Source organism: Podarcis vaucheri, assembly GCF_965113315.1.
Source record: "Podarcis vaucheri genome assembly, chromosome: 5".
NCBI lineage: Eukaryota > Metazoa > Chordata > Lepidosauria > Squamata > Lacertidae > Podarcis > Podarcis vaucheri.
Genome location: NC_138763.1, coordinates 45,059,229 through 45,084,309, shown reverse-complemented (window position 1 = coordinate 45,084,309; position 25,081 = coordinate 45,059,229). Strand labels below are relative to the sequence as shown.

General features: G+C 44.2%; 1 protein-coding gene and 1 long non-coding RNA gene across 3 annotated transcripts; one reads left to right on the top strand and one right to left on the bottom strand.

The window, feature by feature from the left end:
- Window positions 1–587: 587 nt before the first annotated feature.
- FGF8 (fibroblast growth factor 8) lies at window positions 588–18,945 on the bottom strand. 2 transcript variants are annotated; one of them, XM_082223473.1, is made up of 5 exons: window positions 18,392–18,945; window positions 18,171–18,207; window positions 15,777–15,957; window positions 6,382–6,488; window positions 588–2,099 (listed from the first exon to the last, which is right to left on the bottom strand). In XM_082223473.1, exons 1-5 carry the CDS (start codon window positions 18,421–18,423, stop codon window positions 1,812–1,814), a joined length of 645 nt encoding a protein of 214 aa, XP_082079599.1. In that variant the 5' UTR covers window positions 18,424–18,945; the 3' UTR covers window positions 588–1,811. The 2 variants fall into 2 exon arrangements, with proteins under 2 accessions (XP_082079599.1, XP_082079600.1); XM_082223474.1 differs by having other exon boundaries at window positions 15,777–15,924; window positions 18,392–18,944.
- Window positions 7,935–14,570, top strand: LOC309532787. Its single transcript, XR_014220019.1, has 2 exons — window positions 7,935–8,026; window positions 14,185–14,570. It is a non-coding gene; the product is annotated as an uncharacterized lncRNA (long non-coding RNA).
- Window positions 18,946–25,081: the final 6,136 nt, after the last annotated feature.

Here is a 25,081-nt window from a genome sequence, read left to right as displayed (position 1 = left end):
ATTTCATATTCAATTTGTACACAGTAACAATTTTTCTAAAAAAAATCCCTCAAGGAGACAAACTACCCCACAAGAAAGATGTGCTGTGACAACAAGCCAGCTCACAGCTTCCACACACTGAAGTTTTCAAAAGTATCTTTTCTTTTGTTGTTATTTTAAATAATCCTTTGCAAAGTAGTAAACCAAAGTAGAAACCCCTTTCAAACCAAACGTCCAACTCAGCATCTCTCCCTCCCTCCTCGCCCTTAAAAGTATTAGTTAAGCCTTCTGAAGTTCCTGATTACACAAAAGATGCCACCATTCAGCAGCCCATTCAAGGCTTGCGTAGCTGGATCTAATCTAGCCTCCCTGCAGAGAAATAAACTGGGACACAGGCAGTAAGGCAAGCAATATTTTCTGTGGCGATTAAAGGCCAACATCAGCATCTCGTACACAGAAACCCCCATCAGTATAGGACTGGGCTGTCCAAATTCCAAGAGACTGATCTACTACTCCCACTATAAAAAAAAAAAAAAACTGGCAGTGATCAAAGTTGTTGGGCTTTTTTTAGGGAGCCAAAGTTGTAAAGTTGTTACAAAGTTTTTTTTGAGAGTCCCAAGATCAACCAGGATCGACCACGGACCAACCTGTTAGACAGCCCTGGTATAAGATTCTCAAGGGTTTCTTGGCCAACGGAGTATCTGCAAGCAAGGCTGCAAGCTCTTATCAAGGTTTGTAAGTGAGGGGCAAGGCAACATTTCTGAGGAGTCAGATATGGACTGGGGAGAAGTTCAAATTGCTAACACCAGTTTAGTGGGAGCAAGGCTTCCTTTCTTATTTTCCTTTTGGCTTTTTAGGGGCCCAACCACCCTCCATGCCAGTAACATGAGTGAGATCCCAGTTCAGTCTCATTGGGAAACTTGAGACAAGAAGCACCTTTGATGAAACGGGTGTAATGGGGAAATATATAACATTTGAACTCAGTGGCACTTTATTGTCATAACAAATACAAAATAAATGGTCTACAGAATAATAATAAAAATGCAGACCTCTGGAGACATGATCAGCTTGGATAGAACATACAAAGCAAAACTAGCGGCCCTCATCTCAGCACCACCTCTGTGCTGGCGTTCATTCATTCATCCTTGGGGATTCTGCTCTCGCTCTCTCATTCAGAAATGGAAACAGTGACTTCACATCCCACCCTGTTGGTGCCTGCAAGTTCTCTCGCTGGTTACAAAGGGACTTGCACTCATTTGACTCTGAGAAAGGCCACAGTCTGCAGGTGCCAGGAACAGGTGGATACACAGACCCATCAAAATAAATGGAACTTGCACAAAAGCTCTGGATGGGTTGTGTTTCTATTACATTTGTTTTATTTGAGGTAGAAATTTGGTCCCAAAATTTATTATTTGATTGAAGAGGGCAGGTTCTATGCTTACCCCTAGATCAACTACCTCCTACCCACCCCCACCCCACTTTTTCTTTAACAGTCTATTAAAACATAACACGCCCCCCATGGACTCAAAATGTTTCTTAAGTGAAGAGCAACCCTTCACAAGTCTTTTAACGTTACAGTGCTTTTTCTTTAAAAAGCAGTAAAGTTGGAATACAAAAATAGAGCCTCTTTTTGTTTTTTAAAAAACACAAAACAAACAATTATAAACAACTAGATCAAGTTTGGTTTCCCCCTCTTCTTCCACCCTCGTTTTAATTATCATCACAGGTTAAGTCTCTAGGCATTGTCCATCAGTTAAAAGTCTCTACAGAATGTCCTCCAACAAAAAAGGGAAAGGAGGGTGGACCCAAGTGGCACTAAGGAGGGTGGTGGGTCAGGGGGTGGGCTTGGGGCTGGAGTTCCGAGTCCTTTTACTCCTCCGGTTGAAAGGGTAATTGAGAAATTCGAAGCGTCTGTGAGGCTCTGTCGTTTGGTGGCCCTTGGGTAGCCTCTTCATGAAGTGCACCTCACGCTGATGCTGGCGAGTCTTGGAGCCCTTGCGGGGACGCCCCTTGCGGGTGAAGGCCATGTACCACCCTTCATACTTTGCGTTCTGCAATGCTGTGTAGTTGTTCTCCAGCACAATCTCGGTGAAGACACAGTCCTTGCCTTTGCCGTTGCTCTGCAGGTGGGAACAATAGGAGACAAGTGAATGGAGATGCCCTTCATCTTTTCCCCATGTCTCCCCATGGAACCAGAGCCAGGTTGTCCTGGTCTAAAAATAGGGGGGCAGGGACTTTGTAAGTAGTGATAGCGCTTAACCATGCTTTGAACACTGTTTGACCTGGGTGCTATTATGCCAAGAATGCTTATTGTCTAACAAACATCCCCCAGTGATGTACCAAAGGAAACAGTTAAGTCTATTTTGTACTTTGTATTATCCAGAACAGTCAAGGCATCCAATTCAAAGTTTGTGGGAACTCCAGGAATATAAATTACAAAACTGGGGGTATCCACAATTTTAATATTAGTATACCACTAGTACCAATAGCTCCTGTTTAGCTATCTAAACATTGAGTTCAATAAACACACATTTCCATAAATCCCTGGACATCTGATATTACCTTATCCAATCTCGCAGGCACAAACTAAACAGTTCACATCGAATGGTTTTCTCTAGCTATTTATTGGTTCGTGAAGTTGTCTCTGGCTAAAGTGTAATGTGTAGATCTGCCGTAATGTGTAGATCTATTTTGAAAAGGCCACTTTCAGAAGGTGCAAAGTGTCCTTAGCACTTATGAGAAAACTCGACAGACCTGGGATGTTGCTAAGGATTGCTTTGTTTGAATGCAAACCAACTCATGAGGGATGCATATAGGATTGTTTGGTGGCTCACATTCAACCCCATCCTGACACTTCACACCAACTGGCAAACTCAGAGGGGACTCAAGAGGAATCACCTAGATTGTGAATGTCTACTGTCCTCAGCCTTACACTACCAAAGAGAGTGGATGATTATGTCCAAAGATTATGCTTAATATTACTTGGAAATGTTCCCCACCATCCCACCTCCACCCCACCTCCAGGATACTGCAGAGAAATCTGCAGCTATGCTCAGACCTACTTCAGCACACTCACTCTAGGATTGGTTGACATCATTGGCTGATAGAAGATATATAGCTAGTCAACCCATCAACTACCAACCTAGTCAATACAGTGGTACCTCTGGTTATGAACTTAATTCATTCCGGAGGTCCGTTCTTAACCTGAGGTACCACTTTAGCTAATGGGGCCTCCCGCTGCCACCACGCGATTTCTGTTCTCATCCTGGGGCAAAGTTCTTAACCTGAGGTACTACTTCCAGGTTAGCGGAGTCTGTAACTCGAAGTGTTTGTAACCCGAGGTCCCACTGTACCTGAGAAATGAGGCAAGGGCAACAAGCACTCAAATACTTATTGGAATGCAAGCAATGAGCCACCTGTCCCCTGATTGATTCTAATCAGGAACAGATCACACAAGCAGCACCCAGGACAAAAGTAAAAGGAAGAAGAGGACATCTAGGTTGAGGAAAGCTAAGCTGTTGGAGGTCATATGGTTAATTATCCATGGCTGAGCAAGTAATTCTACAGAGAGGAGAAACTGCAAGGTCACTGCTGGCAAAGCAAAGTAAGTGCTTACACAGGAAGGAGCATAGGAAATTGCCTTCAACAGAGTTGGGCTATTGCTCTGTATAGCTCAGGCTTCCTTAAACTCAGCCCTCCAGATGTTTTTGGCCTACAACTCCCATGATCCCTAGCTAGCATGACCAGTGGTCAGGGATGATGGGGATTGTAGTTTCAAAACATCTGGGGGGCAGAGTTTGAGGAAGCCTGGTATAGTTCAACACTGTGTTTACATTGATTGGCAGCGTCTCTCCAGGGTTTCAGAGAGGGGTCTTTCACAGCCCTTTCTGAAGACTGAGCCTAAGAGGGACCATTTACATGTAAAGTGTGCACGCTACCACTGAACTACAGCCATTCTCTGCCTTTGTGGCTTGGCTTATCCCAAGGGGAAATTTAAATATATATGTATGTGTGCGCAGTTCTTCCCAAGATTTGAAATTCTGCACTATAGTAGTAGTGCAATGAACAGAATTTAATGAACAATGTATATTCTTCAGCTAGGACACTAGGGCTTTTGTGGACTGTTTTGGTAGAACTAGAACTATTTTTGCAAATGCTGATGGGCCAAAAAAATAAGCGTTTTTCTAGATGCCTCTGAATACCAGCTGCTAGTAATCCCAGGTGGGCAGAGTGCTATTGCACTCATGTCTGGCTTGCAGGCTTCCCATTGGCATCTGGTTGGATGCTGCGAGAACGGGATGCTGGACTCATCTTATGTTCTTAGATAGGTGCTAGAAAAGTGTAGTTGCTTCATATGGGCATTCTTTAAGGGTAAACCCAAGGCTATAATGTGGGGTGATAGAGAACAATGTTTCAGTGCTGGACCCTGAGAGAAGCAAACTGCTTTCTCAGCCCCCAGCATGGAAGCCAAGGAAGCTGCTGGTGGAAGAAGAGAGCAAGCACTTCTCCAATGAACAGCCCACTGTGTTTTTGTGTTGGGTAACAAGAGAAGGGGGGGGGAGAGAAAGGAATAGGAGTGGGCAGCAGAATAAGAAAAGGGGTGTTACTACTAGTTTGCAGCCCCTGAGCATGTTCCTCAAGCATGTGACCCTTGAGTTTAAAAAGGCCCCCTATCTCTGCTGTAAAGTCTAATTCAATCATGCTTTCCCCCCTTCTTTTGGTAGCAAACACATTCTAAGTTCTGCTTCCAAGAAGTCTTAGATTCTGTGCTCAGGGCCAGTTTACACACATCAGCAAAATCAGCTGGTAAAGCTTTTCCTGAACTGTATCATTTCCTATTATAGCATATTGAAATGCTTCTTCTGCAAGCAAAACCCCCCCAAACACCATGTTATAAAGAAGACCAACAGTGCCATCCTAAATATGTTTATTCAGGAGTCGCCAAGTTCAATGGATCTTACTCCGTAGTATGCTTGATTAGGGCTTGGACAATTTCTTTTCTTTCTTTGCAGTGGGGAAAATGTCTCCTGGCTAGCATCTTTGAACAGTGAAACGGATGACAAGTAGGTGTCAGATAAAGGAGATGCTTGAGGATAGCTGTATTTATAGGGAGTGGAGAGGAGACTTTCTAGGCCAATTCTTGGGTTTTCATTTGGTTTAGTGTATTCTGCTTTTTTAATTGATCACAGGGTGTGATGCATTTAATATGAAACAACAACGCATGTGCATAAGTGGTAAACCATACAAACACAGAGCAGGTCACCACAGCAAATCATCAGATCCTAACTGGTTTTTGGATAGTATATTGTTTTTTATATAGTATATTGCTTTGGTATTTTCATTTATTATTTGCATGGTGCTTGTTTTTTGGTGAACAGTTATGAGCATCCCAAGCTTGTGCATGTTAATAGGAGAGGAGGGAGAGGGAGGCGAGACTTTTGTCATCAGAAATGGGCTTAAGTTGTGGGATGGCAGATATTAGGAGAAATTGTCTTAGTGGTAGGAACACTTCCTCCCTTGGAACTAATCACAAAGGGAGTTGCCCAGCTTTTCCTTGCTGGAAACCTTCTGTCCGAGACTAGACAGCCATTTGCTGGCGATGCTCTAACACTAATGAATAGATGAAAGAGAGAGAGAGAGAGAGAGAGAGAGATAGATAGAAAATGTATGTAATCTAATGTATTTCCTGCATATGTAATTGACTTGCGGGTTTGTCTAAAAGACTGCCCCCTCCCCAACCCAATGACTATATGATGCTATGAATGCCACAGGCTCTATCAAATAGGTGCTTGTAATGGTCTCACAACAACCCTGTACATTGTAACCTCAAGAGGAATGGAGGCAGTAGGTGGCATCGTGTTTCTCAGCAATACAGAGTTGCTGCTTGAGTGTTGGGGAAATGAGACTTCCCCTCCAATGGAGACATAACCTGAAAGAAAAACCATCTGATACCTCCCAAGGCAAGAGGTTAGTGTGTGTGCTTGTGTGTGTATGTTCAAGCCTTTTAAATTGTCTGCTACTTCTGGCCATGTGAAAGAGGGCCTCCAGATACTTGCCCAGCATATTAATGATGGAGAAGAGTTGATGCAGCAGATTTTCAGTCTTGGAATGTTTTTTGCCATTGAGGGTAGGCTGGGGCTGGAGTGGCGCTGCTATAATGGACCAACCTCTACTGCTCCTCATCTTTAGACATTGCTTGAATTTCAGTGCATGTGTGGTTCTGACTAACCACAGCAGTAGCCACATGAAATACAGCATAAGTGAATGCATGTGAACAAGCTCGCTTCCAGCTTCAGTTGTAGGCCCTTTTCCCTTCCGTTCCCATATTTTGTTCCTGAGAAGATTGTCCTGCTCCTCCCCTTGTTGCAGAGCAAGCAATTCCTACCCCAGAAGCCCCCTTACCTTGCCAATCAGCTTTCCTTTCTTGTTCATGCAGATATAGAAGCCTGTCTCAGCCCCCTTGATTCTTACTCTGCTCCCAAATGTGTCGGTCTCCACAATGAGCTTGGCTGGAGCGGGAGAAGATGGCAAGAAAACGAGTCACATGAATGTTACAAGATGGGCACCACATACAGTACTCCAAGAGGATAATTTGTCTTCTAGAAATAGCATTTTCTTAGGCAGCACGGACCACACAACCAAAAAGGGAAGGGATGCTGTGTCCCTCCTTATAGCATTTGTTACAGTAGCCTTCTATCAAGTCAGACCATTGGTCCTTATATCTCAGTATTGTCTACAGTACTTTTCTGCTAGACAGCAGATGGTCCTGGTTCTAACTGGAGGTGCCGGGGATGGAACCTGGGACCTTCTACGTGCAAAGCAGATGCTCTAGCACTGAGCTATGGCCCTCCCCAAGAGAAGGATCAGGGTGAACTAATTATAAGACCAAGTGTCACATTCAACCTTGGCCACCCTTCAAAAGCGACCTGCTAGTGATGGGTGTGGCCAAAAGTGGGTATGTCTAGTACCCCAAACCTGTCTTTTAAACACACACACACACACACACACACACACACACACACACATCCCTCTCACCTCCATGCACGTCAACTGAGGAAGAGAGCTATTGCCTCCTCTCCTCTCATCAAATGATTGATTCAATGGCTAGGGTAGGAGGTGATTTGCATCCCCCCACCACCATCAAGGCACTAATATTTTAAATTTCTTTTCTTTTTGCTGCCACTGTCATCAAAATCAGTGGAGAAGCCTGGGGGAAATATGGCATACATAGTGACTACATGTACTGGGTGGCTTCCTAATTGTTCACCCATAGTAGCAGGAACAAACCAACAATTGTGCTTCCATTCAAAGGTTACTTATTATTTATTTATAAAAAATATTTCTATACCGCTGTATCATAAAAATATATCACAATGGCTTACAACGATATAAAAACATAAAACCAGACAATAAAATCTTAGAAAGTTAAAAACTAGTTAAAAACAAAAGGAAATTAAAAACAATCATCAATAGACCATTGAGGGAGATGTACTCTTAATTGCCTGCATAGGCCTGGTGGAATAGAAAAGTTTTCAGCAGGTGTTTCAGCAGTCCTGTTTCTTCAGGAAACGGACATCTTAAATTCAGCAATAGACAGAATCAGACCCATTTTCGAGAGTCGGCCATGCATGATGGCTATTGCAAGTCTTACAGCGCTGGATGGAATGTCTTATATACTTCCATTTCTGAAACCAATGGACATCCAGTTGCTGTTTAGAGCAAAAGATCCCTTGTCCTCTCATTATAGAGAACTAAGTGGGCACATGTCTGTGGCACACAACACAGAAAGGCTACAGGACACAAGGTTAATATAAAGCCCTGGCCAGTAATTGCTTTAAATCATCCTACTTTAAAAGGACACACAATGATTTGGGCAGTAGCAGCAGGAAAATTACTTTCTAATTTGGTATTTTTATACTTGGTCCCCTTGCTCTTCTTGTATCTCTTTTCTGTGTAGGTCAAGAAGCTCCATATGATCAGTTTAAGTCCTTTCTCTGTCTCTCTGAACTGCTGCTGACTTTGCAGCTGGTAGAGGAAGCCAGGAAGGGTAAGGGCAGCCCCTTAATGCATTTCACCTTTGCGAGAGTTGAGAGGGCGTATTGATTTAGTCTCAGTTTTTTTAATGGAGGCATTGATTAACTTTCAAAGCAGCTATGCAAATCACAGATCAATGGCTCGTCCCCTTCTTCTTGCCACTGCAGGAACCCCAAAGAGATGGAGCCAGCCAGCCCCAAAGGACCATCTCACCCATACCAGCCCTTCTCTGTCATTGTACATGAAAGAGAGGAAACGGAGCAACATTTCTGTACTGTGCAGCATTTTTGGTCAGTTGAATGGGGATTCAAAGTGTCCCAGGCACCAAAACTGGTTTTGCTCTTTTATTACTTTAAAGGGAAGGTTTGCTCACAAGCCAGAACCTAGGCAGTCATTACTCTTGATGATGCTCAATACATCATCAGTACTTATCTCCCACTGCTGTTGCAGTGCCAGTTATGATAAGTTAGACTTTATCCCTCTAGCAATGTCAGATTATGGAATTCATCATGTCTTAGGTACAGGCAAAATGGTTCTTGTTTGTGATTCTCAATTTCACACATTTCACTAACACAGAGAGAGACAGGAGGGAAGTCCCATCTAGGACCATCTCATCCCATCACCTATTGTGAACAGGACAGGTTACAGGCAGTCCTAGGCCCATTTTGCTGCACGGAAAGCATTATAGTGAAATTTTTTTTGACAAGGTACTGGAGAGGGAAGGGGTCCAATCCCTCACATGTCCCCTTTGCTCTTAGAAAGAGACTCTGCTCCCCCTTTCTCTGCTACCAAGGCAGGCCCAGATTTAATGCACCTGCCACCATCATGGATAGTTTTGAGACCAATATATCTGCAGGAGTCTATCTGCAGAATGGGCCAGAAACTTTAATGATGGTAGCTTGGTACTTGGGATTCTCGGAGGGAGCAATGAGATGTTCTAGAGAGGGGGCAGGGAACCTGTACCCCTATGTTGCTATGTTCCATTAGTCTCAGCAAGCATGGCCAATGGTCAGGTATGATGGGAGTTGTAGTCCAGCAATAACTGGAGGACTGCATGTTTCCTGCCCCTATCGCAGAGCAAAGTAAAATGGTTTTAGCCGTCACAGCAAGTTGATCAGACTTAACAATGGAAGTGATTCGGTTATGCAGTTATATTGGAAGGATTGGCATACTGTAGGAGACACTGAGAACCCTGTGGGTCTCAACTGGACTCAACAAACCTCTGTCTCAAATCTCCAGCTGCAACATGTATTTGCTACTGCTGTGGCAGTGCAGGGAATATTTGTTTGTCAATTGATGTTTATATCCAATTTACTCAATAGAAGGCCTCTAAGGGGCTTGCAAAGAAAAATCTAAAATATTCATTTGAAATAAAAATCAATAAAAGCAAACATTAACAAAAAGTTAACGTAATTTTTATATACAAAGAAAACCTGCAATTTTTAAACAATTGTACATAATAAAATTGTGTGTCAAAATTACATGCCTGGTAAAACCAAAACCACAAAGGTGCCTGCCTAATATTAATGAACAGGGACTTCTAAAGAGTAGGTGCTGCCTATCTGAAAGATTGATTACTTGCAAGCGTGTAGCAAACATTGTTTGGCGCTTGTAAAATGGCCAGTTCCATAGATTGAAGTGGTCCAGTGGGCACACAGGGGGTAAGGGAATCCTTCTAGTAAATAGTGAGTCAGTGCCTTTCCCCCAAATTCTAGAGTCTGAGACCTACTATGTCTGACAAGGGCTTCTGAAGAAAAGGTGATCCTGAGTTTCATACACAAACCTTATGCATCGTCAAGCTATATGTGGTCTGTGGTATCCATGCCTCATATCCACAAATACAAAGCTGAAAACTCTAATCAGTCAGAGGAAGGATCAAAAGAGACCTTGAAATTTGCTGAGAAAAAGCAGCTTTCCTGCATCACCTTTGCTGCTGAATGATTCACCCACCCCCAATGCAAAACTTGAATGAGTTTGTTCTAATCATTAGGCAAAACATAAACACAACCTCTCCTGTTCTGCTTCTTGTGCTCAGCGAATCAGATGATAGTTTTTACAGCACATTTCCATAACACAAACACCTAGAAAGGCAGGATGATAGCACCTCATTATAAAAGAAGTGGAGCATTCAGTTTACCAAAAAGAGAAGGTGCTTCCAAAAGAAGCAAAACTGTCGAGACTCAGGACATCAAGTAGAAATGCCAGCTAAATCCTCAAACCAAGGGATATATTCACCTGTGACACTAAAGGTGGAACTTCCCAGTAGGAAAAACCCACAGAATTTCAAACTTTGCATGGGTTTCCGTAATGCTAATATAGGGAGGGTATAGAGGAGAACTGGCAGGGGGTGCTTAACCCTCCTCTAATTCTCTCCTGCAAATGTTCCACCTTCCCCCGGTCATTTTAACCCATGTTTTCCCAAGAGTGGCTCCAATACTAGGAGTCAGCCTGGCTGAGGGAATTGGGGAGACTTAGGAAACTGTCTGCAATAACAACATGTGGATCTTCCCTAACACCAACATTTTTCATCTGGAATGTATCACATGTGAATATTGCTAATGTGGGAGAGAGAAAGGAAGTGAGAAAGTGTTAAACAGAAGAACGAATTTTAGCTAATGAAAGTTTCTCATCTGACCTACAGCCACAGGAAAGGGTCAAAGAAACTATTCAAGTTGTGAAAATGGGCAAAACATATAGACTTGCAAACTGATGAGGATCATTTTCCCACTTTGTAACCAGCTTAGCTCTTATGCAAGCCTCCTCATGGCAAATGGAGCACTAGGGTTTGGGTCACCAGATGCCTGAGGTTTGGTTGAGGGACATTTTGGGTCCAGACTGTCTCACTCATTATCAGTGATGCTGGGCTTAATCAATAGCCAATTGTAGCACTGCCATGTTCCAGACAGCATCACTTCAAAACGCAATGGCCTTTTTACACCAGCCATAATATACTGTATTACGATGATCTGAAAGTTAGGAAATTGTGTTGTGCCTGAAATGGGAGGTTTTTTGAAGTAAGATGTTTAAATCCTTTGCAACAATCAAGCAGCTACTCTACATTTGATGTGCTATAAGCATTGTATGAAAAAGCATCAAAAGACACTTTTTAAATATCCTTCTTCATGGGAAGAGAGACACTTCAGAAGCAGTTGCAGTTCATTTGCAGGAGTAGACTTTTCTATTTCACTTATACCTTGCCCTTTGACCTTTACAAGGCTTTTTGGCTCTTGACTTTGGCTGTGCACAAACCTCTCATTTTGCCCTTGTGATCTGCCTTCCTCAGGCAGGGCAAGGGGGCGAGGTATTTCCAATCTGAATAGGACCATGGGAAATCCTTCAGTGCTGTGGCCATGAAGCTAGTGCTTAAAAGGCCACTACACTCCACAATGCTTTCTCTTTTTAGCCATTCATGAGGACAACTTGAAACCTTTCTCAAGCTCTGCCCCTCTCCCTTTTGTCCTATCGATTTTACAAAGCTTGGAAAGCAGGGACTGTATCACTTGCTTATTTATTTATTTGATTTCCACACTATCTTTCAATCCAGAGTTGGCTTACAAGGCTTGTTCTATGGCCTGCCCAGTGTCTGACACTTTGTTAGAGCTGAATAAACAGGAGCAATAAAATCCAAGACGCAACAGTAACAGAGTAGAATAAATCAATGGTCTCAAACCTAGTATGCCCGAGCTAATGGAAGCTGCATTTATGTATATAGCTAGGGGCTGGTTAAGATGCTTTTCTGGGGTATGTTATTTCACAGGAACCTACAGTTCACTACTCCATCACCATTGCCACTGACACATACAAAACACTCATTTGGCAAAGTAGTGGGTTTAGAGCAAACCTGAGATGGATTATGAAGAGAAACAGTCTCTTCCTCTGGTGGTGATGATGATGATGATAATTTGTACCCCGCCCATCTGACTGGGTTGCCCCAGCCACTCTGTGCAACTTCCAATGTATATAAAAATATAATAAAACATTAAACATTATTAAAAAAAACTTTCCTATACAGGGATGCCTTCAGATGTCTTCTAAAGAATAATAATAATAATTGGGGTACAAAGCATCCAACAAATATTACAGCGTAGATGGGCAAAAGGAAAACTAGATTTGGATGGGCAGGATCCTAAAGTAACAGGCCCTGGATATTTGACTTAAATAAAGAGAGTTATGGATCATAGAAACACCAGTAGATCTATACTATTTCCCACAGAAATTCATCCTATTACATATTCAGCACCAGATCATTCTTCTGCTCTCATTCTCATAAGAACATAAGACTGAGCCTTGTTTCATCAGGCCAAAGTCCCGTCTGGTCTTGCATCCAGTGTTCCACTGTGGTGGACCAGATGCCTATGGGAAACTCGCAAGAAGGACATGAGGGCAAAAGTCCTGTCCTACTGTTGTTCCCTAGTGACCGGCATTCAGAGGTATACTGGAAGTAGTACACAGCCATCAAGACTAGCTTCTGTTAATAGCTGAATTTGTCTAGTCCCATTTTAAAAGCCATCCAAGTTGGTGGCAATTACCACATATTGTGGTAGCAAATCCAAGAGTTTAACTCTATATTGTGTGAAGAAATGCATCCATTTGCCTTTCCTAAATCTCCCACCATTCAGACCCAACTTTCTTCACACCATGCATAATTTTACAAACTTTGATCATGCCCCCTACTTACTTGGCTTTTTGTAGCTGGGGGGTGGGGGACAGCCTCAAACATAGCAACCTTTCCTCATAGGGGAGTTGTTTCTGCCCTTTGATCATTCAGGTCCCAACTCTTGCAACCAGCATGTTTTGTCTGTGAAAGGCCAGGACCTCACCACAACATTATTATTCTCCTCAGCTTCACTGAGGCAAAATAACTATATTTCCTCAACAGGGGCCAACATCCACAATATTAACAATAGTGGAGGATGGCTCGACACAAGTGAACAAGGAAAGATTAGAAAACAACTGTGTCAGTAGTTGGGGATTCACCAACAATAATGAAAACAGTTATCTAAACTAAGCCTTTAGACTAGGCCCCAAGCCTTGGTGGTCCAAACCCTGGCAGAATGGCTGCTTCCCTCCCTGTCTCATACTATGCTGTGTATGAATTACAACATCACATCACTTCTTCCGACCCATTACAACCCCGTTAATTTTAGCACTTCTCCTTCCTATAAAATATTAACATCTGTAAGTCCCCGTCTCCCCACCCCCTGCCAAAGAGCAATTGGACCCCCGACTCCTCTTCATTGAGCCACATAGACAAGGTCCCCTTATTTATCTGTCTTTGGGGGGCACGAGCGAGGGAGGTCGATCAAGAGAGCAGTAAAAGGTTTAAAGAGCATCAATTTCCATGCTCTCTTCTGCTGACTGATGGAAAGACACAGAAAATCAGCCCTGAACGGAGGCAGAACAACACATGCTGCTGCTTCTCTCTTTCCCCCCCTTTTTTGTCCTTTCCACCTTTTCAAAGGCTCTTTCTGATTTATTGTCTGTTTGGTGGGCTTTGCCTTGCCACACGAGCCGCTTTGGTGACCGGCCTCCAGCGCTGAATCGCTGGTCGCTTGGCAGGCCCTGCTGGCTTGGAACTCTGCTCGAAAGCAGAGCCGTGGATTCACAGTGGGGCAGGAAGGGCAAAGAGTTAAGTACAACTGGCCTACAAAAAGCCACAGCAGTGGAAGTTGCATCCCAGGCCCCAGGCAGCACGAAAATATGTACGGCAGCCAGGTCCCAGTAGCAAATGCCAGCCGTCAACACAGCCAGAATCCAATACAGCAATTATCATTCACTTTCAGAACAATTTCCTTCTCATACAGATAAAGACCATTTTAATCCAGATTATAGACGGCTAAACAGAGCTCAGAGAGGTGGACCAAGGTTTAAGATGCATGGGGCTTTGCTCCTAATTAGAAAACGGAGAAAGATATTGACAATCAAGACAGATAACCGAGAAAAATGGACCTGACATTAAGTCAGCCGTAAAAATGTCACAGCAGAGAAAATGGTCATTGGCAGAAATAAATCACTTAAAAAGGAAAAATCTTCAGCCCCCAATTTCAATACTTAATATAAAATAAAGACTTGAGGTTTTAATATTTGGTGTTAATGGTGCGAAAGGTTGATTTTGTTTGGGGTGGGGGGTGGGGGGAGCTTAGCATTTTCAACTCTATTCTTTCACTTCAGTGACAGATTTATCCCAGAAAAATTATGTTTCGTGCTCAAACTTTGAAGGGAAAGTGGCTACGTAGATGCAGAAAAAATGCAGCGAGGCACACTTGATCCCCTAACTGGACTGCGAAGAGGAGAAAGTATTCAGGAAATGTTTAAAAAGGTGAAAGTAAGAAGAGTTTTAATAGCTCTTCCAGACATGGGGGTCTCTCCAGAGATTCATATAGAACAATCCTGAACCTCTATTTTAACATTTACAGACTTGCGACTCTTTTAAAACTTTACATCTGAAAAACTGCTTGTGTTCTCTCTCTGTTTTAGATCACTGCTCGGCTTGCTTCTTAGCTCTTCAAATGCTTAACCTTTTTATTATGTTTTAATAGAGGTCTTTTCTTTTTCAAGCTGTTTCCCTCATTTCATTCTAGCCTCTCTTAACATTGTCATTTAAATCTAAAGTAATCTCTCTTTATATATAAGACATTTAAGTGGGAGGGGGAACTTTGTTTGTGAAACAAACTGGTCTCCTTCAGATCATGGTTGCTTTAAGGCTGGCATGCTTTGCTTGAAAGGTTAAAAATACATCTTTGTACATGTAGAACCCACTTAGCCCCAACTATTAAAGTTCATTCTGAAATCTTCAGTCAGCCCAAAGCTATATGAGAGGATGAATGTTTGCAGCAGTTTAGTTGTAAGTGAAAAGGAGAAATGACATCTAATGTGGAAGGCTAGGAATTTTAAGCAGGATGCATACAGCATGTACAAATATGTATGTGCAATGTAAGGATGCACATATTTTTGCCAGCACACAGAAAATAAAGGAAGTCAGAGCTTTCAGAATGTCAGCTAACCTTGTCCTGTGTCTCACATATGCAAGGAAAGGAGCTCAAAGACTTACAATTTATTGAAGCCACAGTTTTGCTAGCACCTTGTCCTCTTGTATATGGCTTGAGCATTTGAAAGAGTAATTAACACTTACGATCTAAGTTATTTAAAACTTCCACGCTGCTCAGGGCTCCCCTGCCAAACCCCCTTTATTTTAGAGAACAAGAGGATCTGCTGCCAGGTTCTCCCGTGCATCCCACAGATTTGTGTTTGCTGCACTCAGAGACTGAATACAGTTGGTGACAATCTCTGCCTAAGACTCTGGGAAACTCTGGGGCTTCGAATCACATCCTCCATGCTTCCTTGTTTCCGTATCACTGAGAGAGATCCTAGCTAGAGCTATGTTGCAGGAATGCACCAGCTATTTCTAATCTAAACAGTTTGGGCATCCCTCTTCTTTTCCGCTCCTCACCACGACCACAAAAGAAAAACGTTTTTTAAATGCAACTCACCCCATCATCTGGGTGGTCAGAGAGATCAGGTGTAAAAAAATAAAAGGAAACCCACACGCCTCCTCATAATCAGAGCTATCATCCTGATCCCCAGGGGGATAGCAATGTACTATTATTACAAATATTGATTGCCACATTCTTCCATCGCAAGACCCCTGCCTTCTGAACACTTGTAATGATTTCTGGCTAACAAAGAGGACGGAAATCATTAATTACTGTGCTGCGCGCACCACCACCCTCCCCCAGCCCTTCTGCCCGCATATTCAGCCTTACCATGAGCATCTCCATCCTCCGCCATGGCATTGATTTTCTTGTTGTCCAGGATTTGTACGTGCTTCCCACTGGTCCGACTGTACAGCTGATAGGTCCGGACGAGTCGCCGGCTTAGTTGGTCGGTCACCAGGCTCTGCTCCCTCACATGCTGTGTAAAATTAGGTGGGGACTGAACAGTTACCTTTAGGAAATTGAAAAATATACAACACACCATTATAATCTCTACTCCTCCGAGAAAGGCGCTCTCGGCATGTTCCTGGTGCATTTTTTTAGAGCACTCTGAGCTAGTGCTGTGCAGAGCCAGGTTCGTGATAGGTCAGTATAAGAAACCCTGGCATGGATGCAAAAATTGCAACCGCTACCTAGACATTTATTGTTGAGAATCAAGCATGGGATAAAGAAAACACAGGTGATCCTGGAACACTTGGGACAGAATTACAACCAGCACAGCTCCTCAGATTTCAGAAAGACTTGTGCCGATTCAAACCAGGTCGCAAACGCCACGGAGCTCAAGTAGGCATGGTCCCGATCCTGCTTGCTCCAGTTCAAACCCAGGAAGGCTCTGCAGGAATCACTTTAAGGTCACCACCAGAGCAAAAATAAACCGGCTCCATCATTCATATCCAGCTCATTCCAGGCAATACAACATGCACGCGAGTGCGACGGACTTCTAGCTAGGTAATCATCCCAAGGCTTTCAATTACTGGGCTTGTTTCTGTGTCTTTGGTATTTGCTTTCCTGATCTTTCAAGTGGCCTGTTTGAGAGTTTTGCTTTGTGGGGCTATAAGGGCCCTGTGCGCTGTGGACCAGAGTAACCAGTGACCAAAAGAAGAAGGTGGAGGGGGGGAGCAGCCATATTTTATCCCCCTTAAACAGGGATCAGTTGTGTCAGCAGCCGAGGCAGTTCGGAATTGTCTTTGCAGCTAATATTTACGAGCCTTTCCATACACATCAAGGCTGGCTATGGGTTTCCCACCTCCCCACCCACCCCCAGCCACACATTCAAAGTACTCGTAACCCTGTTAGCAGTAGATTCTGTTATGGAACAGTTTGGCGGGCGGCAGGGGGGGGGCGGGGAGCGGCTATGTGTAGCTTCAGTTGTACAATGATATTGCCACTGCTCAGATCTGTTTCTCTCCTCTCTCACACAGCCTGGTCTTAGGAGAATTCTTCCACCCCCTCCACATCTCCGATTCCTCTTTTAAGTCTGAAGGGGTTTAGTTTGCCCCTGACATTTATAAAGACGTATTCTGAGCAAATGTTGAGGAGATTTGTTCCTTTCAACCTCATGGGGTGGCAGTGTACGAAGTAACCCCCGACTCTTCTCTCTTTCCCCCCCACCCCACCCGCTGCCCATGTCAAATGCTAAGGTTATTCCATGCAAATGGGAAAAGTAACCTCCTCCTCAAAGCTGGGGTTTATAGAAGTCTTCCCTTGACAATTTTCCTTTCCTTTCCTTTGTGTCTCTCTCTGTGTTTCCTACAGAAGGTTCTTTTGATAATATCTCTGGATTCTTTTGCCAGCTCTGATGAGGGGACCATGTGGACACCCACATCCCTCTTTGATTTCCATCTGACGCCCCCAAAATATTACAATGTAGCTTTTTTTTTTTTTTAACACAACTCCCATGTTCCTCCTTCACATTCAGAGTGATCTTTGTTACTCTGACTTACAAAATCAAGAGATCCTTGCAATTTTAACTCGGAACCTTACACCTGTTATCTCTCTCTCTCCCTCTCTCTCTCTCTCTCTCCCCCCTTCACTCTCTTTCTTAGGGGAAATTGCATTTGTCTTTGGCTCTCTGGATTTGCAATCAATACTGCACCAGCAGGGTTATAGATCCCACAGTATCAGACTGTGTTGTTTAATATATTAGCAGCACTACCGATGGCGAGCAAGCTAGAGTTAATAATGGTTAGAATTTCCATCCCTTAAATATTATTAAACTTTTGAAAATCATAGCAGCGGAGCAAAGGTGCTAGCAATTTCAGCAAACAATAACTACCTACCTACCCATCCATCCACACACTTGCACAATGTCTGGCTAAACTTCAGTACATTTTAAATTAATCAGCATCTATTTCTTGCCTTGGATTTTGCATGCTTCTCTCATGTCTGCGATTTCAATTTTTGAACCAAGCTTGCATCTACTTTCACTTTAACCAACCTCCTGTTGTTTAATTTTATCAAACATTTTATATTTAACGTTCTGCTGCGTGTTTTGGTTGCTCCATCAAACGCTTCCCATCAAACTCCTTATCTAAACTTTTTCTTTTTCTTATAACCGCTTTCCATTTCTTTAAAAAAAAATGCTTGAAAAAGATTTGGCTATGAGCTTCAAGACGCACCAAATAATGTCTTAAAGGATAAAAAGTAATAAAACAGTTTCCTTACCTGTGCCTGCAAGCAGAAAGCAAACAAGTGCAGTAGCCTAGAATGATGGGAAAGCGGAGGAAAGGGGGAAAAAACAAAGTAGATGTTGAGGTGATTTCGCTTTTGAAATGGAGCAGAAATAAAGATGGAAAATCAAGGGAGGCTGTTGGGGTGGTGGTTGTTTTTTTTGGGGGGGTGGCAAGGGAAAGCCGGGAAAGTCCAAATAATCAGCAGTTACTTACAAATAGCTGAATATGGACGAGAAGAGATTCATCCTGAGCGGTTTCCCCCGGCGCTGGATCTTGGCCGGTTCCCGGGACGGTGGGAGGCTCTGCTTCTCAGCCTCCCTTCTTTCACTTTGCGTTAAGCTCGCCGGTTGCTTCGGCTGCCTCTTCTTCCTCGCGCGTCTCTCCGCGCCCAGCTCCACACGCGGCACTTGCCTCCCCGAAGCGGCTCGGTCAGGGCAAGGGGCTCCCTCGGCGCGGCCAGCCCATGCCCTCGAGAACCGGCGCCGCCGCTGCGGAAGGAGATCGGGGCCGGGAAAGCGAGGGGAGCGCCGGTCTTGCGGCGGCTGCTCCGGGGGCCCAAGCGGCGAGGGCGCGCCCGGGGGTCGGCTGCGCTAGAGCCCGGCGAGGCGCGGAAGGGGCGCTCGGCTGTCAGCAAGGCTCCGGGGCAGAGCAGGCGCCCAGGCTGCGCTGACAGTTCCTGAGCCCCGGATCGCCGGCTGTGGGGAAGGAAGGCGGCCGGGCGGCAGGGAGGGCGCTGCGCCTCTCGCTCTCTCTTGCTCTCAAGCGCCCGGGGGGCAGTGCGCACCGGCCCAGCGCTGGTCCCTCCTCTTGTGCGCGGCTCGCCAATGTGCCAGCCCCTTCTCATCTGTCCGGGGATGGCCCTCCGGCAGACCCCCTCCTCTCTCCTCCCCCCCCGGCGGGGGGGACCGGCAGGCTGCGCTCCGAGGCATCCCGAAGGCTATCGAGGAGGCACCTTCGGAAGGCGGGGGGTGGGGGTGGGTTCCTCTCGCTCACATAGAGACCCACGCAGCAGCTGGGCAGGGAAGAGGGGGGTGAGCTGATCACACACATGCGCTTGTGCGTTGTGGCCTGTGCCCGGTGGCATCGCGCGTGTGCGTACCCACGAGGCTGCCCGGGGGGTGGTGGCGCGGATTCCCACGACCAGCCTCGGACGCGTGTGTGACGGGTGCCAAAGCGGCAGAAAGCAGGCTGAAGTGTGTGCCAGTCTTGGAGCACGGTGGGGCGCTTTGGCTACACGCGAGAGGGAAATCGCTGTGTGTAGAGGCGAGTGTGTCTAAGCACCTGCTTTTGTGTCGCGGTGGGGAGAGAAACGCTCGTGGGAGAGATGTCGGGTAAATGTTGGGATCCGTGCCTGGGGGTGCTTTCACGGTCATTAATGGTAAAAGTGTATTATGCACATGGCTATGGGAGAAGGTTGTTGGTGCGATATTCAAACACACACACATATATATCCTATGCTTTCTCTGACCATCTGCACAAACACACGCTCGGCACATAATGGCGCAAAACGAGTGTGCCTTAGAGGCTAGGTAGAGTGCAAAAGTGAGGAATCCGTCCTTTATGGGACCTGAGAAATGTGGCCTGTGTAGGTGCACAGGTTTGAAAATAAATGCATGTCTGAGACCAGGGAAAATATATTTGCACATAGAGAGCATGCAATACTTAAATAGATGTATATTTCACTTTTCATGAAAACATAAGCACACTAAAAATATTAAAGGCATGAAAGTGCATTAAGGTGATGGTATGTTTTCTGAAAACTGGGCCGCTAGGTATGCAGATTATGTGCAGGAGCAGCCAATGGTGCTTTGTTAATTGTGTGTGTGTGTGTGTGTGTGTAACACCCAGCACCCACAAAGCCTAATGGCTGCTTCTCTCCCCTCTCCTCCCCTTCCCCAGGGCTTTATGTAGACCAAGGCTGGCACTTAGCCGTGGAACCTGTTTGCAGTGCTGCTGCTCAGCACCGGTGACATGTGGAGCACACAGGCACAGGTTTCCTTCCTTTCTGCATGGGCTACGTACACCAGGCTTCTCCAACCCAGTGCCCTCCAGATGTTACAAGTCTCATCAACCCCAGGGAGCACTAGGCTGGGAGAGGAGGGCAAAGGCTGCATCTTCCAGATGGACTTGAGCCCCAGCACCTTTCATTTCAAAAATTAAGCACTTTAAGAGAGAGAGACACAATAAAAATGGCCAGGCCACTTTAGATCGCTGAAGTGGAGAAGGGAAGCACTACAGGGGGAAGAAAGAGGAAGGGCCGGAGTGGAGGCTTGCATTGAGTGACTGAAGAACAGTTAACTTGTTGCCTTCGCTGGCCCTACAGGACCTGAAATGACCAACTCAAAAACCCAGGGAAGAAAATGTGATTCAAAGCCATTCTTCACACAATGCATAAATGAACTTGTGGACTCCACTGGCACAAGGCATGGGGAGAGGTATAGGCAATTAGACACATTCTGAGGATAGGTCTACCAATGAGAGCCCATGTGGCATAGTGGTTAGAGTGTCAGACTAGGACCTAGGGGACCAGGGTTCAAATCCCCACTCAACCATGGAGCTCACTCACTGCCTCTCAGCTTAAACTACCCAAAGCAACCTTCTTTGCTGTGGGTATTAAATGAGGGGTGGGGAGAACCATGTGAACCACCTCAAGCTCCTTAGAGAAAAGGTGGGATATAAATACATAAATGCTAAGTCATAAGGGCTAAATGGAACCGCCACAGTCTGCTGCAGTATATCCCTGATGCTCTCCCGATGTTTTTAAGGCTGGTTTAGGATTTTAAGAGGCCAAGCCCAGCATAAGGGAACCCAGGAACAAAATTGTACCTACTGCAGATAATTAAGAAGTATGGAGATGTGATTGGCTGAACAAGGATGAACATCGTCTAAGCTGCTGGGAAGAAGCTTCCATTGCATCCCATCCAGACCACTGCATCTACACCCTGATCCTCTGGCACCTAAATCACAGTCCTGTCAACAGAAGCCAGTGGTTACCCCATGTCAGTCGCCTGGTAGCTAGAGGAATGGGCATCTGCCACAAATAAGTCCCAGCATTCTCTTCCTTGGATCACAGGAACCCAGTTTGTGAGGTTATTCTAGCAAGACTGTTGGAGCTTCCACAATTGGTTTCTGAGATCATCCTGTGAACACACCAGAAAGCGTTGGCCAAGCATCTTTTTCAAAGGACAACCCAAGACATGAAGTCCAAGTGGAATCCAATAACCCATTCACAGAAGAGGTGGGATAATAAATTCAGGCATAATTGTTACTGGATGACTACCAGAACTCCTTGCATTACTCCTCCAGTATGGTTTCACAGGCCCATGTTTTCCCAGGGTAATTCGTTTTTGTTGAAAGACACCAGCTGTGTGTTTGGGGGAGAGGTGTTCATATGCCCATAAAGAGGGTCTAAAGACCAATCCCATCCAAAGCGGAAAGCAGGCATTCTCACAAGTGCTGTAGTTTTGGTTTGCTACTCTGTCATGCCAGCCACCACCACATAAAGTTCAGCATGGGGCCCGGACTTGACTTAAAACTATTATGCACGGACTTTGGGAAATCTGGTTTTGTGGATTGGGACAACCAGTGCAAGCGAACTGCAGCAAGTGATAGACATTAAAAGAATTAGAGTAAAGAGCAAGACTTTCAGGAGGGGGAAAACACACCACCAAAACAAATAAATACACTGCAGTGCCCATTATCTCCACTAAGTCCCATTATCCACTTACCCTTCCTCTCTTCCTCTACTTTCAAGGCATGCTAAGCCATGGAGGCGGGGGGGGGGGGGGAGAGAACATTGGTGGCACAAATATCCACAAAACTATTAAAGCCAAACTCAAGTCATTTTTCGTTTTGTCTGCTGCTTTCTGAAGCCAAGCCCAAGCAACAGAGCAGGTCAGCTAGAGGGGGTGAAAGCCCCAGGAGGGTTCGGAAGCAGCACACCTTCTGCTGGAGAGGTAATTCTATCTGCTCTGTGTACTGATAAGGCCAGAAGTTACAGCTTCACTAATTTCCCTTCAAACTGGAAACAGAGGAAAGTTGGGGCTAGGCAGAAGCGCAGGAGTTTGCAGTCTAATTAACTTTGTGCTTTTTCTGGGAACAGTAACATTTTCCCCACTCCCATGCTAGGAAAAAACCCAACCCCAGATCACACCCACGTTTGTTTGTTTGTTTGTTTGTTTGTGTGTGTGTGTGTGTGAGTGTGTGTAAAACCAAACCCCATATATATATGCAATGTAACACCCCAAAACACTTATTTATCTAAACTCAGTTGTCTCTTCCATGTAGCACTTAGTCAGCTTTAATATTAGTTGTTTTTGTTGCAACCTCCTAAAGTCTTGTGGCACCTTAATGTTCAAGAGATGCATTGTGTGGCTTGAGTTGTTGCCCACCAAACTTTATGCCACAATAAATCTGTTGGTCTTAAAGCAGGCATGTCCCAAGTGCTTTTTGGGGGCCTAACGTGGCCCTCCGGTCAGTTTAATCTGGCCCCTGTGGCAGTTTATTTTCTAGGGTGAAATCCTAAAAACAACATCAATCCCCCCAAAACAACTCCAACCCTTAAAAAAGCTCAGCAACTTTGGGGTAAAATCCTAAAAAAAGGTCAACAACTTTTTTTGGCCCTTTGGTTGGCCCTCACAGCCCTTCACTTCATCAAATCTGGCCCTCTTTGAAAAAAGTTTGGAGTTCTATCAGATGCTTTGCTATTTTCTCTTTGCCAATACAACACTCGGTCAATAGCAGTCTTGCACTCTCTTCAGTTTGGATATAATCATCTGAATGCTATGGTTACCCTCCCATGGCTATTTTGGATAAATTATTCTATTGTATTTGGCTTTGGAAGTTATGTTTTCATTGTTCTCTTTTATTTAAAAACCCAAAACCATTAAAAAATAATAATTTTTAGTTGCTAAATCAAACAAAAAAATCCTTTTAAACGAATATAACTCGAGGCAACATTTGCAAAGTGTACAAAACTCAACTGAAAGTTTTGTCAAGCCCAAAGTTATTATAAAGAAATATTTCCTGCCAGGTGAATGCAAACCATTCAACCCAGTATCCTGTCTCCACTGCCACATCTGATAAAAACCTGAGAAGCTACAGGGTCATCAGACCCATCCATTGTCTGTCTCTCCTAAATATTTAGGGATACCTTGCACCCCAGTTGTTTATTATCATCATAATCATGATCATTATCATAATAGGTTTTTCAGTCACTTCCAATAAGGATATACTAAGAAAAGAACCGATATATACATAATTGTAATGCAATATTAATCTTTTAGCTTTCTGTTTCCAGTTTCCATCAGGACAGAGTTTTAACCAATTGTCTGTCTAAACTGCAACGGAGAATTGGAACAGCAATACTTATTGAAAACTAAAGTTATGACATATGTGTAGCTTCCCCAGTAAGTACTGCTGTTCCACTTAGGAGTTAATTTCATTGCATGCCAGTAAGACTACTGATTGAACAAGCTGAGAAGGTTTGGATTTGGTGAGGCCACCAAAACTCAATATTATTCTATTTGTAGGTTGAATCCAGTAGGTTCATAGTTCATGAACCCTGACTTCAATCCCAAAAACATTTTCATAATTCAAACTGAGCCTGATTGCAAGTTAACACATGTTTTCTATGCTCACATGTTCTGCGTATGACTAAGCACCCAAACTCTGCCACCTTTGCACATGCTCAGATCTCGCTTGATATATCTGTTTACTTTCTGAAGGAAGTTAAAAAGTCCCATTTGCAGTGCACATGAGCATGAAATGATTTTGCAGTAACAAATTAGTTACTCTGTGCCAAAAGAACCAAGCTGTTTAAAAGTTTGGATTTGAAACCATGCAACAACCAATCAAGCAAAAGGCATGTGGAAGAAACAAATCGGAAACAGCCAGTGATGGTGTGATGCATGAGGCTGGAAAAACAATGCCACATTACACATGCCAGATGCCCAGGATGCACTAGATATATTGAACTGTCTGAAAACTTCTGTCTGAATCAGTACCTCTAGAATCAGAGAATTGTAAAGTTGGAAGGGACCTTGAGGGTCATCTAGTCGAAACCCCCTGCAAGGCAGGAATCTTTTGCCCAGTGTGAAATAGCCTGAGCAGACACACTTTTTAAAATTAAATTTGCATACCGTACTATTCCCGCAGGTCTCAGGGCGGTTACAGAATAAAATCACAATTCAAAAACACAAAATACATAAATAAAAACAAAAACAGCCCACTAACTCCCCTCCCTCCAGGCCAGGGATGGTATGTCCTGACACAGGTCAGCTGGTAACTCAATGGCAGAGACAGGGACTGACCTAGCACAGAGGCACAACATCCATTTGAATAATTACCCTTCACAATTTGTAGCTGATGGGGTAAGTTCACCCATCTCTATTTGGAATTGTATGTATCTTCTTTTACCATCTTTCAAGAAGCAGATGCAAGCCTCTTTTTATTATTTCAAATAGCTTTTTTAGCTGAAATAGATGTTGTTATAGCTGCAATTCTGTTTTTTATCCTTTGTGGTGGCTGCTGTTGGGTTTTTTATGCATGATTTTATTTTATAGCATTTTATTATATTTCATTCCAAATCATTGTAAAACTCTTTTGATGTGGTAAGTAGAGCAATTAGACCATGAAATGGTCACTCCAGTACCCATTCCAAAGGAGTGACACTATACATTGTGGGACCGAGGTTATCGGCTGGTGGCATTTTGTGCTAAGCCAAACTCAATGCATCATCTCAAGCATGTTTTGTTGTTGTCAGCGTCAGTGCTGTAAGCAAACAAAAATGTTAAATAGCTTTGTCTGTGGGATGGTTTCTTTCTTTGCTTATGCAGCAAATTTCTTCCTCAGGACATACAAACAGGTTTTTTTTAGCAGGAACTCACCAGAACTCAGTTTTGG